The sequence below is a fragment of the Drosophila innubila genome (genome assembly GCF_004354385.1).
Source record: "Drosophila innubila isolate TH190305 chromosome 2L unlocalized genomic scaffold, UK_Dinn_1.0 4_B_2L, whole genome shotgun sequence".
In the NCBI taxonomy this organism is placed as follows: domain Eukaryota; kingdom Metazoa; phylum Arthropoda; class Insecta; order Diptera; family Drosophilidae; genus Drosophila; species Drosophila innubila.
This window is the reverse complement of record NW_022995372.1, coordinates 4,578,611-4,597,143: the sequence shown is the minus strand read 5'-3', so window position 1 is coordinate 4,597,143 and position 18,533 is coordinate 4,578,611. Positions and strand designations below refer to the sequence as shown.

Here is an 18,533-nt window from a genome sequence, read left to right as displayed (position 1 = left end):
AGATTCGATTTCGATGCTAAGGGTCGAAAATTCAAAATTTTAAATCTCAAGTTTTTACTTTAAATCAACTCCTTATATCGTAATTAGTATAAAACAACTGTATTTAGTAGAACATATAACATTGCTGTCAAAGCTACACTAGAACAAAGTGTCTGGAAGTACTGTACAGTAGTGAAGTAGAATTTCAAAATATTTTGTGCAGCTTTTTAGTATTTACTTGATTCTGGGGCCTTTAATTTGTAAAAAATCATGTAAAAATTAAGAATTATTTTGACTTGTAAAGTTGCTAGGTCAGAGGTAGAGCAACTTCGAACTGTCATAACTTTTGCAAAACTTTACCGATTTTCAAGCGGCATGTCATTTTGCTCATTTATTCTGCATACAAATTTTATTAAATTTATCAATAAATTGTATTCCTCTCGATGTAGATATTTACTTCATTTTCATATTTATTATAAAACGACACCTTATCATTTTAAAATGTTTCAAAATTGATTTGGTGTTTATGTTGTTCATCTTGAAGAAATATTTGTCTTCGTGGAGTATTTTGTTTTTAAGTTTCTTATTTCGCTTCATACACATTTTTATGTATGAATTCGGTGTAACTTATAACACACTTAATATATGTTTGTTGTATATGTTTTTGTACAGCTCAGTTAAAGAGATTATCTACCCACCCCTTATTAAAAGTATAACATTACATTTGATGATTGATTTAAAAAATCCCACAATCATTAATTTTACAAAAAGACAACACAGACAATGATTTTTTCACGGACTCCTGGGTTTTTTTTGCACGTATCTGTATAGATTATATTTGACGATGAACATACAACACATTTTTGACCTTCAATGTCTAACGATTCAAAATTCCACTTAGACATATTTCTGTTATCACTTTTTATAAATTGGTAATTTTGTTATGTTTAAGACCTATGTTTTCTAATAATTGATAAAACAAATTATACAAAACTATAATATGCAAAAGTCAAACATTATTTTTCTATGGTTTTCTGGGGAAATTTCATTCCTCTTCCTTATCTTTATTATTATATTCTATTTTTTTTTAATGTACATTGCCCATTTAAATCTTTTAATTTAAAAAATCATTGTTAAGAATATAATAGCAAAATTTTAGTATGTACATATACAAAAGCCATACAATATTTCAATGGAATTTTTCTGGGGAGTTTCCATTTCTCTTACTCATCTTCATAGCTCTGGGTCCTCTATAAACACCACCATCTGTTTTCAGAAGTTGTTCTTCATTACGGTTTTATACACAGAGCGTGGCAGATCACACCGTCGTGTGGTGAACATTTGTCATTTGGTAACATAGTTAGATATTTTATTTTGTTAATAATTTAATTTTTGTAGCTGTTGTTGCCATTAGCAATTTTGTTGTAACCAGTGTAGTTGTTGTTGCTGTTGGACTATTTCTCGAAAACGGTCAAAATATTTCGCCACAGTGATGAAAAATGTATCACCATTGCTTAAAGCCCTTAACAATTTTCCAGCTAGAATCTTGAAAACTTTTGATTAATTTCGCAAAATTTGTAAAAAATTTTAATTCATCTAAGTAAAACTTTGTTACACAAACTTTCCACTACGAACTCCCAGCATTTATAAAAAGGTTCAAATTTATATAATCTAATTTCGAAATTAACTTTTATCATTAAATTGTTAATTTTTTGCCAAATTATTGCAAAAAATTAATATAAAAAATATTCAAAATTGCGCGCATTAGCTGATTGTGATCATTTTTGGAACTTGGTGGCAATATTGAATAGCAGAAAAATGTTTTGATAATTTGAACGTCTGGCAACATCGATTGGCGATAGCCAACCGCTAAAAACGCTAATAACCTCGCACATCGCAAAAAAGCGCGCTGGATTTTAAAATGTAACAAGCAATAATTACAATTATGACTAATTCAATGAAAATCGAATTAGATAAGAGAAAGGTGAATGATTCTGTGAAGGTTTAAAGTTCATCATCCCTTTGGGAGAGGTGTTGCAAAATTAATTCAAATATAAACATCCAAAACTCGACAAAATTCTAACGAAATTCAACAAAAATTTTACAAACTCCGGCTCCAAAATTAAGATAAATATAAAATTTACTTTTATTTCATTGACTTTTATTTGTGGAAATTTACCCTTTATTAGGTTAATAAAAAATCGAGCCAGATCGGAAATTTTTACTGGGTGGCAACCTTCGGTTTACTTAGTATATGAAATAAATTATTGTCGCGACAAAAAAGCTCAAACATTTTTAGTGCAATTGTCAACGTGAAGCAAACAAGACGTGTAAGCTTTGCTTAGCCGAGTGTTAATAAAGTTCAAACTAAAGCGAGACGCGTATTTTAATGTGGAACAGTATGCAAATCGAATAACAATTATATTAGAAAAGTCTAAAAGGTGTGTGATAAGGAAAAGTATTTATAAATTTACAAAAACAAGCTGCCATTTTCAGGCAAAGCGAGAAAAGTTAAACATTAAAATAAAAAAAGATAAAACAAAAGCAACAGAGCAAAGTAAATTGTGTGCATTGAAGCTGTTTGCCTGCGTGTGTGTCGAGTGATTGTGTATGCTTGTGTAGGAGAAACGTTGTGTGTGAGAAACGAAAAACAGGTGTACATAAGTACGTAACTGAAAAGGAAAAACAGCGAAAACAAATAAATGTGAAATTCTTATGTATATTACTTAAGCAGCTCCCCAATGAGCAATTCAAATGTTAGTTTTTGTTGTTGCTAATCTTAACTGTGGCATACATATTCATATGTATATACGATAATCTCGTCGTTCGCTGTTATTGCATTTTCACTTGTGTGCGCACACTAGGTTCGTCCCACTCCCACTTAACGCAGCACCAGCGAGTTTAAAAGAGACGCTTAAAGCGCAGTTACGCGAACTCACAATATTTTTATGCATATAATGGTTTGTGAGTGTATGGTTTGTATGGATGTGTGTATGTTAGGCAAAGCTTAAAAGCAAGGTTCAGCGTGAGAATATTTCCATTTACTTATATGTAAACGAAATTTTGCAGAGTTGACAACAATAAACAGCTGAACGTATAGCAAACGAGACGTAGGCAAAAAAAATTAACTGTGTGGCAATCACGCAAGAAGACGAAGTAGAGTAACTCAATCGAATTCTAAAGGCCAGCAGGCAACAAGTATCGACAAAATGTGGAACCAAACGGCAACAGCAGCAACAAGTGATAATAACAAGGAAAAGGAAGCAGTGGAAGATTGTAGCTGTGCTGGTGGTAATAGTGTTGCCAGCACCATCAGTCCTGCCAGTGTTGAGCAGCAGCAAAAATCAGCGATTGAAAGTAACAGTAAACAATCGAAATCAGCAGCAGTAACAACAACAGCAACAACTACATTTGGCGGCATAACTAACGAGAAGAGCAGCGAGCAGCAACAACAACAACAGCAACAAAGTAGCAGCAACGCCGCCATTAATAAGCAAAAAGAATTTGCAGAACAAAGCGAAACAACTGATTCTGGTTTCATCTCTGGCCCGCAATCAACGCAATTATTTAGCGGGGAAATATCCGATGAATACGACGAGCCGCAGGAGCATAAGAAGCATTTCGAACAGGACAAGGAAAATCAAGCGGATCAAAAGCAACAAGAACAACAACAAGACAAACAAGCTACGGTGTCCGATTCGGGATTTATTACAGGAGAGGTTGAGATAGAGGAGGAGGAGGAGACTAAAGCTAGCACCGAAGATTCGGCTGCCAACCAAATGCGCGTTGAACACACTGTCGCTTTGGGTGGGGAATGGTCCGTTCAAGCGAATTTAGCCAGCGGCGGCGTCAACAATCTCAATAAAATAACAGCAACTGCCAATAATCCTCCACAAAAAAATGCCCCACAAAACAGCAATAGTGCAACAACAACAACAAAACCAGCAACAAATGCACAATTAAATAGCAGCAACATTAACATCATGAACGCCTGGGAACAATTCTATCAACAAAACGACGATGGCGACACGTGAGTAATCCAAACATTTCCCTTAAGATTCAGATTCCCCAATAACGAATGAGTAGCTCAGTTATTTAACTGACTACAACTAGAATAACCCAGCATATAACGCATATACATAGTACAGTCAGTTTATTTGGAATTGTCCGAGTATTTTGGGTATTTTAAGAAATATTTGATATTTGACCACCAACTGAGGGGAGACTTTCATGAATCACAATCAAAAGACAATAGACTTTGACAACAACGACGACGACAACAACACATGTTAGTCAGGCAGTCAGGGGTTTTCCTGGTATGTCGGTTTGTATATTACCTGTGTGCATACACCTAAAACAGGTTTTTGCTCAGTGTAAATTTGTGGGTTTTTACGATCAAACAACAAGTGGGAAATGAACAGGTAATAACGTAAAGTAAGCAGCTCCTTTCTTACATTGCCAACTTTCTTTCTTTTTCTTTATCATTATCTCTGTCTCTATCTGTCACAGTCCATTGCATTTGGCCTGTATATCGGGCTATGTGGATGTTGTAGCTGCACTGATACGTATGGCACCGCATCCATGCCTCTTGAATATCCAGAACGATGTGGCACAGACTCCACTTCATCTAGCTGCACTTACCGCACAACCAACAATTATCCGCATGCTTCTTTTGGCCGGCGCTGAGGTGAGTTTTCAATAATCTCTCATGTGAAATCGATTCGAATCAATCTGATGTTAATCTATCAATCAAATTATAGCCTACTGTGCGTGATCGTCATGGCAATACGGCTCTACATTTGTCCTGTATTGCCGGAGAGAAGCAATGTGTTCATGCCCTTACCGTTAAATTTGGCGCCTCGGAGATTCATGAGGCACATCGTCAATATGGACATCGCTCGAATGATAAGGAAGTCAGTTCATTGAGCTATGCCCGCTTGCCTGCCGATCTGGAGATACGCAACTATGATGGTGAGTAGACTTGAGAAATCTCATCAAAAGATGCGGGGAATAGTAGAGAAATAATATTAAGATACAGATACATACTTACTGAAACAGAAAAAACCTACATTTAATGCCAAACTGCTGGAATTGCAGCTCAGAGTGCACCAGAATATTTGAAGAATATATTTATAAGTTTACTATATAGTATTTTATAGTTTTTGGCAGTCTCTTTTGAAATAAATTGATTTGTTGCCAAAAAAAAGAAATTGTATATTATATGTAGTTCTATATTTTAGCTGTCCCGCCATCGGCTAGCCAAAATACGAGACATTAGTCTGCTTTCTACCTACTATATATAATGATCTATACGCAATATGTGTACATGTGATCTATTTGAATTCATGTGCTGAACAGATGCCAAAAATACATTTTCCTCAGTCGCAACAATTTTCGCGAGAAAATATGTTTTCATTCGTTTTTGTTATTGATTTTCTATAGAAATGATTTTTGTGTTTGACGTCAGCAAATGTGTCGGCATTGTTTATATATATATTTGTTTGTGCAATGGTAAAACAAAATAGAAATTCAATTTGATTTCCAGCGCATTTCATGTGCTCCTCACATAAACATAAATTCTGAAAACGATTGCGAATAATTGAGATACGTTGAGTTGCAGGCGCGGCCTTATTTCCTTATTTGTTGTTTTCTTTTTTTATATTGATTGCCTTTGGTTGTTGTTAAGCTTGTATACAAAAATAGATTTAATTATTGATTTTCAACAGGTGGCGTGGGTGGGTTTATCCAAAGGTGTGGGATTGGGCCATTGTTTGGGGTATAGTGTATAGTTTCCCCATTGTGTCTTAAAGTCTCCCATTACACAACAAGGAGTAGAGAGAAAAGACGAAACGAAACTAAGCCGGAAGAAAGTAAAAGTCGACTTTTGCATGTACATATTGTTTATTCAAAAGTTGAAGCTTGTGCAACTGTCGACACAAAAAGGTTAATAAACTTGACAAAGGGGTTTCAATTATATAGCCACACACACTCTCATGAGAGTATTTCATTTAACCTTTCGTTTGTTTAATCGATTTTTGAGTCTGTGCCATGTTTAACCTTGCAAAAAAACAATAACAATAAAGCCAAATCATTTGGCCATCATTTTAGATTACTGTTGTTGTTGTTGTTGTTATTGTTGTTGCTTTTGCATTCCCAAACATGTGTTGAACAAACATTTGGCAGCTGCTTACAACCAGACTAAACCGGTTAGTAGTTCCCCGTCAATGTCTCTCTCTCTCTCTCTCTCTCTATCTCTCTCACACACACTGTGAAAACAGCTGCTGGCTCAACTCGCACATGCACACTCAGTCCCACACACACACACACACCCTTGGGTGTGTATATGTAAATGGTCTATATATAAACCAGCAGACATTGCACATAACATACGGAATTAGTTTATGTATGTATGTATACATATGTATCTATACAACTATTGGCCTGGCCGGCTGGTTCAATGCAGACAAACTTGGCTAAATCAAAGCAAAGTCATAGCGACTATTAGATGCACTAATTAATTTAAAAGATCTATTTATATGTTAGACAAATAGTAAGTTTTAAACACAGCATATGTTCTTCTTTCATTTAGACAAGTGCTACATGCTTTTAGAGGCAAGGGACAAGATCTATGGAATACTAATTAAATACTTTCTCTCAGGAAATTAGAAAAAGTTTTACCAGAAAGATTAACAAAATAGGTTAAACACAAATAGTTGGAAGATAGAGACACATTCCCATTAATTTTAAAATTATATTTAAAAAAAAAACAGTCAAAAATTTTCATTACAATTTTTGGGTTTTCCCGCAGAAACGAAAGATTATTATTTTCGATTATGTGATGTTTATACTTTAAACAATTTAAAATGTCAATAAGTTTAACTGATACGAAGTAAATTTCAATAACGATTCTTCACATTAAAAAGTTCTTGGAATTAAAAAACAAATTTATTAATTATTTTGAAAATAATATAAACAAATGTGTTTACAATAAAATTGTGACGCATTTATGGGAAGTTTCTTCGAAATGTCCTGTACGCTCTTTAAGTTAACATTATTATAAACAACATAACTGCATACATATATATATACGTATATATATATATATATATATATATATATATATATATATATATATATATATATATATATATATATATACGTATATATATATATATATTTATAGCTTTGAAAATTTGTCTAAATTTAATGTGCCATTTTGTCTTGCATTTTTGTGCTCGTGAAATGAAATGCAATTCATCCCAGACATCAAAAAAATATTCTGCTCGAAAATGTGAAAAAATGTTACAAAAATAGTCATTCTTTTTCTTAAAGCTGGCCGCCAGCCAAGACTTTAAATACTTGTAAAGTAAATATGTTGAACATTTTAAAGAAATTTAAAAATGATGGAAATGTTCGATGTGCCAATTTTTTGTTGGCAACATCTCATGTTCTTTATAATCTATACACATAAACTGTATGTTTTTATGTGTATAAAGTCCCCTTATCAGCTTCTTTGAAAACAAAGTATATTTTCAGACTCCACAATCTAAAGATCATAAGGTTAGAATTGTGTTAATGATTTTTAATTGTTCTCAATTTTGTTTTTAGGTGCTTTTTGCTGGCTTTCAGTATTTAGCATTCCCTGTATTCATTGAAAAACGAGGATATTTTATTTATTTTGTACTTAAAGTTAACATAGAACCACACTACAGGGCATAGCACCGTCGTATACAATACGGGTGGTTTGCATTCAACGTTCCACATATTTTTTCTGTTCTGGAAATTCCCAGCTATTTCTTGCGTTGAAGCGTACGTTGGACGAGTTCAATTTAATATTCATTATTCCTTATTTCATTCACACGCAAACGAAAGTTTAGCTTAGTTTCAAGCAATATATAAATAAGTGCACGCAAGGGATTCATTATAAATAGAATATCGGAATACTTTCGTTTGGCCAAAAGTGTCGATTGATTAAATTCTTGTGATTTCAGTCTGAAATATGATTATTATTTTTATATTTACTTTTCCTCGTCTTTTATCAGCAATATATATGGAAAATTTGATTTGGTTTTCCATGTCTATTTTCCATTTTCTTCATCTGTTTTTTTTTTTTTTTGTGCTAATAACAACAATCTTATCGCAATGACGTCATCAGTCGGTGAAATCTCTAGGCTCATAAAGGCATTTTCAGAACGATTAAATGAAATATGACATTCGAAGAAAGATCTGCTGCAACTTTTTCCCTTGTATATGGAAAAATTCAAATAGTAATTCCCCAAGAAACACTAGGAAAAAACATTAATGCTTTTTAAAGAAAGTTGAATAATCCAAATTAAAGTAATACATTGACTTATTCGATTGATGATAACGCACATCGTTTTGAATAAAGAATCCCCTTGGTAACTCCAATAAACGTTATCTCATGATGAGCCTAGCCCAAACCTTATCGAGTATACATATAAACCAGAAAAACCCTATTTGTGGGGGTCTATTATTGACTATAGGGCTATCTTTTTGATAACTACTATCACTGGTTTTACCATATACTATTTTTTTGTTTGTTTGATTATAAAGAAAATTTCGTTCTCGCAACTGATTGGTAAAAATACTTTACTTTCAAATAACATCATCTTTTAGACACTTTTCCAAAGTAGTGTTTACTCTTAGTAATTGATAAGTATTTGGGATTTATCTTTTTTGAGGTCAACACTTTTTTTTTTATCATTATAACGATATCAGAATGACTTGCAAACGTTTCTTTAGCCTTCCACTGTGATTGCTAATGGGAATGCGACTTCGCACATACGTACTCGCATATATTGACTAAGATAGTACGTAATTGAGTGGGGAATGCCGTAGAACTATGGATTGATCAGTAGAACGACATATACTCGTATTGAATGTAAGAAACCTAATTAGTAAAACTGGAAATAAACAAGTTGCATAATATGAAATGCTACCTTAAATGGTTAATCCAGTCTTAATTTATTCCAAGTTAGGAAGGTAATATATTATGTATGAATTTAAAATTTACTTTTAAAAATTGCTCTATTGCAGAAGGAAGTAATATCTTGTAGATAATTTTAAAATTTACTTTAATTAATCGTATTTGATTTCATCTAATCTGTTCTAATGACGTTCTTACTGGTTTAACCCACAACAGTTAACGTCAATAAATATAAATATTACATACTAGCATTATGGAAATTGGAAATTGGCTGACAATGACATTTACATCACAACAACAGCAAGAACAATGTTGTTAGTCATTGCGAGTCAGCGTCTTTAGACAAGGTCATGACTCTCCCGGTTCGCTCCGATTGATAAAATGTTGTTTATATCTATAGTATATATAAGGTGTATATACTATGAGTATTATGAGCTCATGTTGTTAACTGGTTGCGCCCCAGTCATAACGGAAGTTGTATATCATAATAATGCTGCCTTTATATGGACATACAATTGAATCTTAATTTCAATTGCAATTTTCACCTCAAAGTTTTGACATACATTGAGAGTTTGCACACTCCTACATGATATGCGTGATGGGGGTAAAACCCTTGTCAATTGTCAACAACTTTTACCGGACTTTATCGGCATTCCCCGCGTTATCCGTCACTGGACACTTGACAATGGGTATTTGGAGCCACCATTTTACAGTGTCTGACCTCTTGCCGGGGTTTTCCAACATTTACAGACAGACATGGAGTACCAGCCAACACGTGGCACGATCCAATCACGATCACGATCTTGCTTCCTAAGTATGTGATGGCATATATATATTTGCATTTCGTTGAAAAGAAAGTCAACAAACGGTTTAATGACATAACTCTCAAATGCCGCCGTCTTAGACAGCTAACAAAATTTGGCTTGCCAAAATCAAGACTTTCATTGCCAAGTGGGCAAAAGAAAACATAAAGAGCAACATTGGAATTGGAAAATCCAGCAGCATTTAATTGTGCTGAATTATCAATTTATTGTTGTTGACGTTACGCATCATTTGGCAAAGACTGAGACTAACGTCTTTGGATTTTCTGAACAATTATCATTTGGGATTTTCATTTCATTTCCACAGTAAAATTTCCAGCTACAAAATAACACAAACAAAATAACACCATTAACGGTATATTGTTCGTTCTATCTGTGAAAAAGTTTTTGTTGAAACAGTTGGGTGCTTTGTGTGAGACTAATGTCTTGAGTATATTGCGTTTTAGCATAGGTAATTCCCATTCCCCCAGTGGCCTGGTTCTTTGTAATGCCACCAAAAAGTATACAAATTATACATATACATATATTTTGATATTGTTTATAAAAATAGCAACAAATTCAATGTCATTTTTAAATTAACAAAAACAATAAACATGATACGCGTTGTCGCTTTTTATTGAAATGAAAAGAAAAACGGTGAAGATAAAGAGTATTTAAATGTGCACAAATGCTCGACATATCATTCCCCAGGGAGTACTTTGCCCCTTTGCAATTAGCAAATATTTATTAAAAAAATGAAAGGAAGCAATTATTGTGATTTTCGAAAAATTTATACGCTTCCACAATGATTCTAAATACATTGAAAAAAAATGTGTACCATTTGAACAAAATTGTATATTAAAGGGTATTTCCCATTTATAGAAGAAAGCTTCAACAAAGTCGCCAATCTTACGTCAACGTTTCGATTGATTCAGAAATATAATTGATAAGATTTAACATCATGATCTAATAGAGAGAGGGGCTGAGTAATGATTTCATTGAAAATTCCAGCTTTTTCCATAATTATTATTTACATATAAATGTAAACACTAAAAGAAAATTCTTCAAAATTCAAAAATACAACTACGATGAAAGTCATTTGACAGTTATCGGTGTGTAAAGTAATCATGTTATTGGGTTGTTTGCAAATGATTGAATCTTGTTGAAATATTAATATGTATATTTTTAAAAGTAGATATTAAATATCATATAAACAACTTATGATTTAATTATGAATCAATGAACTGTTCAATTGCCACTTTGCTGAAGGACAAACAACCAACGAACTGTGCAGGAAAATAAACAAGTTGTCAAATACCAAAAAAAAAAAAAGTCAAAAAAATATTATATTAAAAAAAATAAATAAAGACAAAAAACTCTTTACAGTTCGCTGCTAACAATAAATACAATTAATTAAAATTAAGCATAGGCAATAACAACCATGAGGGGAGAAACAAAAAAAAACCGTTTTTAATATTTGTGCTGTAAATAAATTTGTGAACTTTGCAAAGTACTTTCAACTGCGCCTTGGGTTTTTCTGCTTGAGGTCGCAGCTTGGCATGTGTAAATAAAATGATACAATGGATCAAGAATGAAGTGCTTACCAGATCGGTGGAATAGGGAAGTGTAGTGGAGATAACAGAACATTTGCTCCATTCGGTTTTTTCAGAGCAATTCTGAAAGCTTTTCGATTAGCGTTATTTTTACTATTTTATTATCTGATTTCAAGTTTAACTGCTTTTATTTAATTTTTTTCTGTTTTTTTGCGTTTCGTTTTTTATATGGGGTGTCTCGGGTTTTAGCGCTTAGACTTGTTGGCAGCCGCCAAGATAGAGCTTTAGATAATAACCCTCTTCCCACCTGAGGCAGTTCAGGTTGCTGGAACGGATTTGTATTTGAAATCCAAGGCGCGTGACGCAGCGCAGTTTGGGAATTCCCCAAGTTGGAAACAAACTTTTGTGTTTAATATTTCATATTTAATGTATTAACGCATTTAATATATGTATATACTCTTATATATATGTTTCTATATACATATATCATCAGCACATAACATTTATGTACAAGTTTATAAGTCTTTAATCGTATGCTAACTTTACTGCCATCGAGTTTATTATAATCTGGGCTCTTAACCCATAGTAACCACTGAAATGATGCTGTCTCTGAGTCTGAGTCTAAGTCCGACTCTGTCGTTGGCGACTCGCTCCGTTTGGCTTATTGGGCGAAACAAATAAAATGTTGTCATCGTTTATATTTAAAACTTGTGACACAATTGTTGTTATTGCTTGTAAGCCTTTAACCGAACTGGACTGTGAGACAAGAGACAAAGAGACAAAAGAGACCCGGCTTTAACTTTCTTGCCAGATTTCATCTTCCACTTTGTTGTCATTAAATAAACTAAAAATGTTCAATATATAGCGAATTGATTCATTTTCCATTTGCGTATACTGATTGTATTAAATCAGCTTTAATAATAATCGAAATGATAAATTATTTCTAAAAGACGCAACGATCTATCGAACATGTTCATACGCAAACGTAACAGTGCTGCCATAACTCGATAAGAAAAACATAGACGGATATACGGACTCCGAAAAAAGGACAAAAATAGGACATATATTTTAAAAAGAGACAGAAAAACAGGACAAATCTCAAAATTTAACTTTTCACATGAATAAGATCATGCATAAGTTTTTGTCTTATTGCTGTTTTTACCACGATTTTGTGAATTTTTCACCGTGAAAAATATTAAAATTAGAAAAGAGTCTTAATAATCTATTTTAAAAAACAAAATCAAAGAGTAAGCCCCCCAAAACAAAGAAAATTTATGATTTAAGTGTTTTTCAATACTTCAAAAAAAATAGCTTTAAAACAAAAAAAAAGTTGATGAAAAAAAAATAGCTAAATTGTCAACGGAGATTTGTAGTAGGCAGGTAGTTACTGCAATTGTTAACTTCGCAACCAGTCCTATAAATCACGATTCCCGAAATTTGGGCAAACTTTTTTGATTCGTTTACAAGTAAATCGAGTCAATTTTAACATGAATTTTTTTTTAACTATTAAATAAATATTTAAGGCAAATATTAAAAATTATAATAGAAATTAAAAAAGCACAGATTTCCGGATAGGGGATGTTACAGAAAATTGCAGGCAAGTTCATTTTAAAAAGGAACGAATCTGTCGGGAAAAAGGATTCTATGGCAGCACTGATACGCATGCGAAACCCAAAGTTAATTGTGATTACGATAATTATCGTTCAAGCAAGCAAACGCAACGATAAATTCCATAGTGGAGTTGAGTAGTTGGCAACACACACGCATATACCGTAGTTGGCAACACATACGTATACGTAACGCATAACTAATTGTAATTACTATAATTATCGTATTAAGCTCACACATTTGTAGATGGCAATCCAAAATTACAAACACGATTTGAAAGTTCTCGCGGAAATTAGATGAAAACGAGTAACTAAGATACATATGTATGTAGCTCTGTGTGAAAGTCAATCGACAGCACGTGTCGCTTCAAAAACAACAACAAACACCAAAGCTCAGTTGCCTTGCTTGTTGTTGTAGCTGCTGCTGCCGCTGCTGTGGTAGTGTTGGTTAATCTGTATATACGATCAGTCAACGAAGCTCTGAAATTCAAAGTCTGAATTGAGAATTGTGATGTTATAAAAGCGTCGCTTGATTTTATACAACAACTACATACATACATATACAACTCGTAAAATGTCAGTTAAATTACTGCAGATCTTTATTTTTATTACATCTATATTTGTTTGTTTTTTTTTACTATTTACTCGCAACGGGCAAATTATGTGCAAACATTTGTTGCTCTTAAAATTTAAACCAATTTGAACTTGAGCAAACTTGTTGGCCGGTCCAACAAAATTCCGCTTGTTTGGTTTGTTAACTCTTCGTTTTTTTTTTTTGTTATATTTTTGCATTGTCGTTGTTGTTGTTGCTTTTTATGCCACTGCTGGTTTTTTTGACTTTAGTTGTTGACTTTGTTGCTGTAGCTGTTATTGCTGCTGTTTTATTGTGGGAATTTCTTGGGTTTTTCAACGCACACAGATGCACAAGTCACACACAAACCCACACACATACATATGTAAATACATATGTACATTGTCTCCAATATGGCAAAAGCGTTTGCACAGTTGCCCCCCACATCTGTCCGTCCGTCTGTCTCATACAGCGTTCACAACGCTGCTGCTGTTGTTGTCGTAATCAAAGCTTTTGTGTTTGTGTTGTTGCTTTTTTTATAATTTTTTTTTTGGCATTTTAAAACGTTACTTGCTAAACAACAACAACAATAACAACACAAAGCAGTAGAGCTTTTTTCATGAAGCGCTTTTGGCAGGGATCGTATTTCATTCATAAATGAAGCTTAACTATCGTACAGTGGAGCGAATGCATTAAATACGAAGCAAATTATTCAATGTACATTTATTTATTTATTTATTTTCTCTTTTTTTTGCAGGTGAACGCTGTGTACATTTGGCCGCTGAAGGTGGGCACATTGACATTTTGCGCATTTTGGTATCACATGGAGCCGACATTAATGCCCGGGTAAGTTTTTCTAATACAACTGCAAATCATTAAGAATGATTATAATTATGATTTTTATTTGTATATTTTTTGTAGGAGGGCAAAGGTGGACGCACACCACTGCATATTGCTATCGAGTGTTGCAACGAGGATTTGGCCAATTTTCTGCTGGATGAATGCGAGAAATTGAACCTGGAAACAGCCACATATGCCGGACTAACGGCATATCAGGTGGCAAGCGTATTGAATAAGTCGCGCATGCAGAACATACTCAAGAATCGGGGCGCTGAGACATTAACGCCGCCCGATAGTGATTATGACAGTAGCGATATTGAAGATCTTGACGATACGAAGGTGAGCGTCACAGCCTAAACAAAGAAAATCAAAGAAATAAAAACAACAACAACAACAACAAAAAATAGCATTGTAAAAGCATCCATAGAAAAACCATTGAGACATCCACAGTAACATTAAGGGCCAACGCAAACAACTTCCAAAATGTTCAAGTTAAATGAAAAGCCCCAAGAAGATAAATATCGCTGAACTGGTATTCAGACGATGAAAATTAAAATGAGAAAAAAAGCATAAATTATATTGTAACATTTATGTATTGTTAAACCAACCAAAAAATCCAAACAAGAGAAGCATAAATCATAACAAAAAAAAAAAACAAAAAAAATGAGAACTAAACAGAAGACAAGCAGCAAATATAATAAGCAAATAATATCCAAGTAAATGATGTTCTATGTTTTAGTAGAGTATCCAATTAAAAGTTGAAAGTTGCCCATTGTAAGAATCCACCAACAAAATAACAAACAAAATGCAATATTCATACATACATACATATAGAAATACATAGTCTATCTATCTATCATCTGTATCGGTTCTGTATCTGTAAGATGTAACTTCCTCTCATCTCTGTTTAATTTAAGCCGTTTATGTAACTTAATGTTTGTTGCTCTCTCTGTCTCTCTTATTCTCACTCTCTTTCTCTAACTATATCGCTGTCTCTACTACTCATTGTACAATTATGTGTATGACTGTGTTTGATTGTTGTGTATAATTGTGTGTGCGTGTGATTGTAACATATAGATATATTAATATATATCTATCAATAGAACTAGAACTAGAACTATACAAAAATGTGCGTTTTTAGCAGTCAAACATGTTGACTTCTAAACTATTTACAACTTATCACAAAATATAACAATAATAATAATAGGAGAGAAGCCTAAAGGGAAATTAAATGAAACTTGAACAATATACTAAATATTCTATAGTTAATTAAGTTAGTTAATTCTAATTGATGTTTTAATGTTCTGACTGAGTGAATTATGTTGCAAAAATAAAACATTTTATTCTAAAATCCACTTTGAAATTCTTTGATCAGCCCAAAGTTACTATTCTATGTATGTATCCAGAAAGTGCTATGTAAGTATTTAGTATGTTTTAATGCATGTCCATCTATATATCTATATTCTATACATTTTGTTTGTTCATTTTGTTGGTATTCTTGTTTGCCTTGATTTCTTTGTGTTGCCTTGATTGATTAGTTGTTCTTAAACAATCTTTGATTTCGTTCATCACAATCTGTATCTTGTTCTTGCAGATATACGATCGCTTTGGTGATCCACGTTACTTTGCCAGCTACAGTGGTGGCAATCCGATGACAGTGGCCTAAAAAAACTATGCTCCCACTTTTGACAAAACAATGTATTGAACAACACGTATAATTCCAATAACATTTACTGTTGCTGAAATCCCATATTGCGATATTTTGACACACGTTCCACACGAAGATGAACAAACAAACAATTATCTAAGAGAATGCAACCGAAGTAAACATGTAATTTGCAACAATTGAAGAAGACGTATGTTTATTAATATTATATGTATATATTAATGTCAACCCTGTCGAATCATTGGGAAACAGAATAAAGCATAAGGTTGCAGTACGGCAAGCATTTTATTACATTCGAACATGATCTTAAATTTATGAATACATACTCGTAATAGGACAAGCACAATCTTAAAAATAAAAAAATTAAAAAATACATCAAACATCAATTGGCGTTTACAAAAAGTCATTAAACATTAATTACATCAAAATAGTCAGCTAGTTAAAAATATCAAGTCTTCTATATAGGTCAAGTTCTAAATGCTCAAGTTGTGTTAACGTATGCTCTGACGAAAGACGCTCTTCTTGGCATTGCTATTCACATTGGATGCCTTTTTGGCCGCCAGAGGATCGGGCTCAAAGCAATTCCATAAACGCAAAGTTTCGTCGGCACCGGCGCTTATCACAGTCTCGCCATTCGGTGACATGGCCATTTGAAGGACACGCGATGTGTGTCCGGTTAGATCAGCTTGTTTCACCATCGTTGGATACTTCCAGATGGTCAACTGATTGTTGGCAAAACCGTGCGCCGAGATCAGTTCCTTATAATGACGTGAAAAGAGCAAGGCGCACACCTGCGAGTTTGAGTCCACGGATTTGATAAGTGAGCCGGTGTTGATATTCCAGAATTTGATGCAACGATCCGCAGTGCCGCCGCCGGAGGCCAGAGTGTTGGTCTCCCAGGGACACCATGCCAAGGCGCGCACCGCCGCCTGATGCTTGGTAAACTTGTGCAGCGGCTCCAGTTCGGTGCCAACACCGCCGCTTCCAAGGGACCACACATTCACCAAGTTGTCATTGCCGCCACTGGCCAAGTACTTGAAATCCGTGGACCACTTAAGACCGCAAACCTCCTGGGCATGGCCATTTAGAGAGGATAGCTTGTGCTCCCGCGAGCGTACATCGTGGTGAATAATGGTGCCATCACGACTGCCCGACGAGACCAGATATGAATTCCAGGCCAAAGATCCAACACGTGCACTGTGTCCGTCCATTACACGCAGTCGCTTCACCTTGGAGCAGTCCCAGAGCTCAACGACTCCGGTGCTGTTGCCAATGGCCAGAATATGACCCTCCTGTATCCAGGAGAGAGCGCACGCGTAATCGCCCTCCTCGTACTCCGTCAATTGCTCAATGCTGCCGTTGGCCGCATTCCACAGATAAACGCATTTACCCAAAGCAACAGCAACGATATTATCACCGCTCCAGTCCATCAGATTAAGGTCTAATCAATAAAAGATACAATGTAGATCTTGGCTATGCTTAAATGAAAAAAAAACAGCTTACAGTAGTCATTGATAAAGTCCGGGGCATCGAGAATACGCTCCGAGGTAGTTGATATATAGCGGGAACCGCTCTTTGTCGATATGGGCGTCTTTAGGGAGTAGACAACCTTAAGGGGATTTGTATGGGATTCCGGTGCAGCGGGTGCCTTGTTCTGGTAGCACAAAATACGTCCACTCTTGACGGTATCGCCCACTTGAGCCACCTCGGCAATGAGATTCTGATGTTCACCTTTGCGGGCGGATGCCTGGATATTGGTGTTGTTAATATTATTGCTGTTGCTTGTCGTGGACTGCGGATCATTCTCCTCGTCCGACTTCTCGTTTGTATCCTTGTTAACCTGCACAAACAATGCAATCAATGATTATCAGTTCAAATCTCCGATTACACAGATAATTACCAAATAGTGCGCCAACTCAAAGTTTGTTGCTGCGCGGTTCGGTATGAAACGATCTCCTCCTCCAGGTGTCTTTGTCGGCGTTGTCATGGACTTTTTCGCCTTGGCTTCGGCACTCTTGCCAGGCGTTTTAGTCGACGGCTGGACGCCCGAGAAGCTTGTGTTGTACGATACGGAAAGTACGGATCGTGTTGTGTTCGCGCTTCCATTCATGGACGCTTCCAGCTTCTTCTTCCAGCGCGGCGCAGGACCACGCGTATCGCCGTCCATAATTAAGGCATTTTGCAAGTCGCTAACAAAGTTAAATTGAGACATTTTCCAGTTCTCTAGTCAGTTTTGTATATATTTAAAACACAATTGCTAAATTGATCGCACAAGCGTAGCTATTATTTCAAACAGTATTGTCTGCTGTGAAAATTGCAATGGCGGTTTGGAAATGCCGCTATATGAAAATCGCGCCGTATACTCTGCCAGGGCTGCACAATTTAATCACAAAATTGTTTAACAACTTTTCTTACAGTTATTGAAAATGCGATGTTCATGCACTATCACAATCAACGTAAACAACAGTAGTAAGATCTTAAAATGCCAGCAAAGAAGACAATTAATGCGCAAAACATATATTTTTTAGAAGGTTAGAAAATCTGATCGTGTATGGTGTCTTTATCATCGA

General features: G+C 34.7%; 2 protein-coding genes across 3 annotated transcripts; one reads left to right on the top strand and one right to left on the bottom strand.

The window, feature by feature from the left end:
- The first annotated feature begins 2,252 nt into the window (after nt 1-2,252).
- LOC117781675 (NF-kappa-B inhibitor cactus) lies at nt 2,253-16,254 on the top strand. 2 transcript variants are annotated; one of them, XM_034618476.1, is made up of 7 exons: nt 2,253-2,420; nt 3,049-4,009; nt 4,489-4,666; nt 4,740-4,950; nt 14,215-14,303; nt 14,379-14,636; nt 15,892-16,254. In XM_034618476.1, exons 2-7 carry the CDS (start codon nt 3,189-3,191, stop codon nt 15,961-15,963), a joined length of 1,629 nt encoding a protein of 542 aa, XP_034474367.1. In that variant the 5' UTR covers nt 2,253-2,420; nt 3,049-3,188; the 3' UTR covers nt 15,964-16,254. The 2 variants fall into 2 exon arrangements, with proteins under 2 accessions (XP_034474367.1, XP_034474368.1); XM_034618477.1 differs by lacking the exon at nt 2,253-2,420 and adding an exon at nt 2,559-2,643.
- Nucleotides 16,230-18,291, bottom strand: LOC117781677 (cell division cycle protein 20 homolog). Its single transcript, XM_034618478.1, has 3 exons — nt 17,864-18,291; nt 17,467-17,803; nt 16,230-17,404 (listed from the first exon to the last, which is right to left on the bottom strand). Exons 1-3 carry the CDS (start codon nt 18,173-18,175, stop codon nt 16,455-16,457), a joined length of 1,599 nt encoding a protein of 532 aa, XP_034474369.1. The 5' UTR covers nt 18,176-18,291; the 3' UTR covers nt 16,230-16,454.
- Between the last annotated feature and the right edge of the window lie 242 nt (nt 18,292-18,533).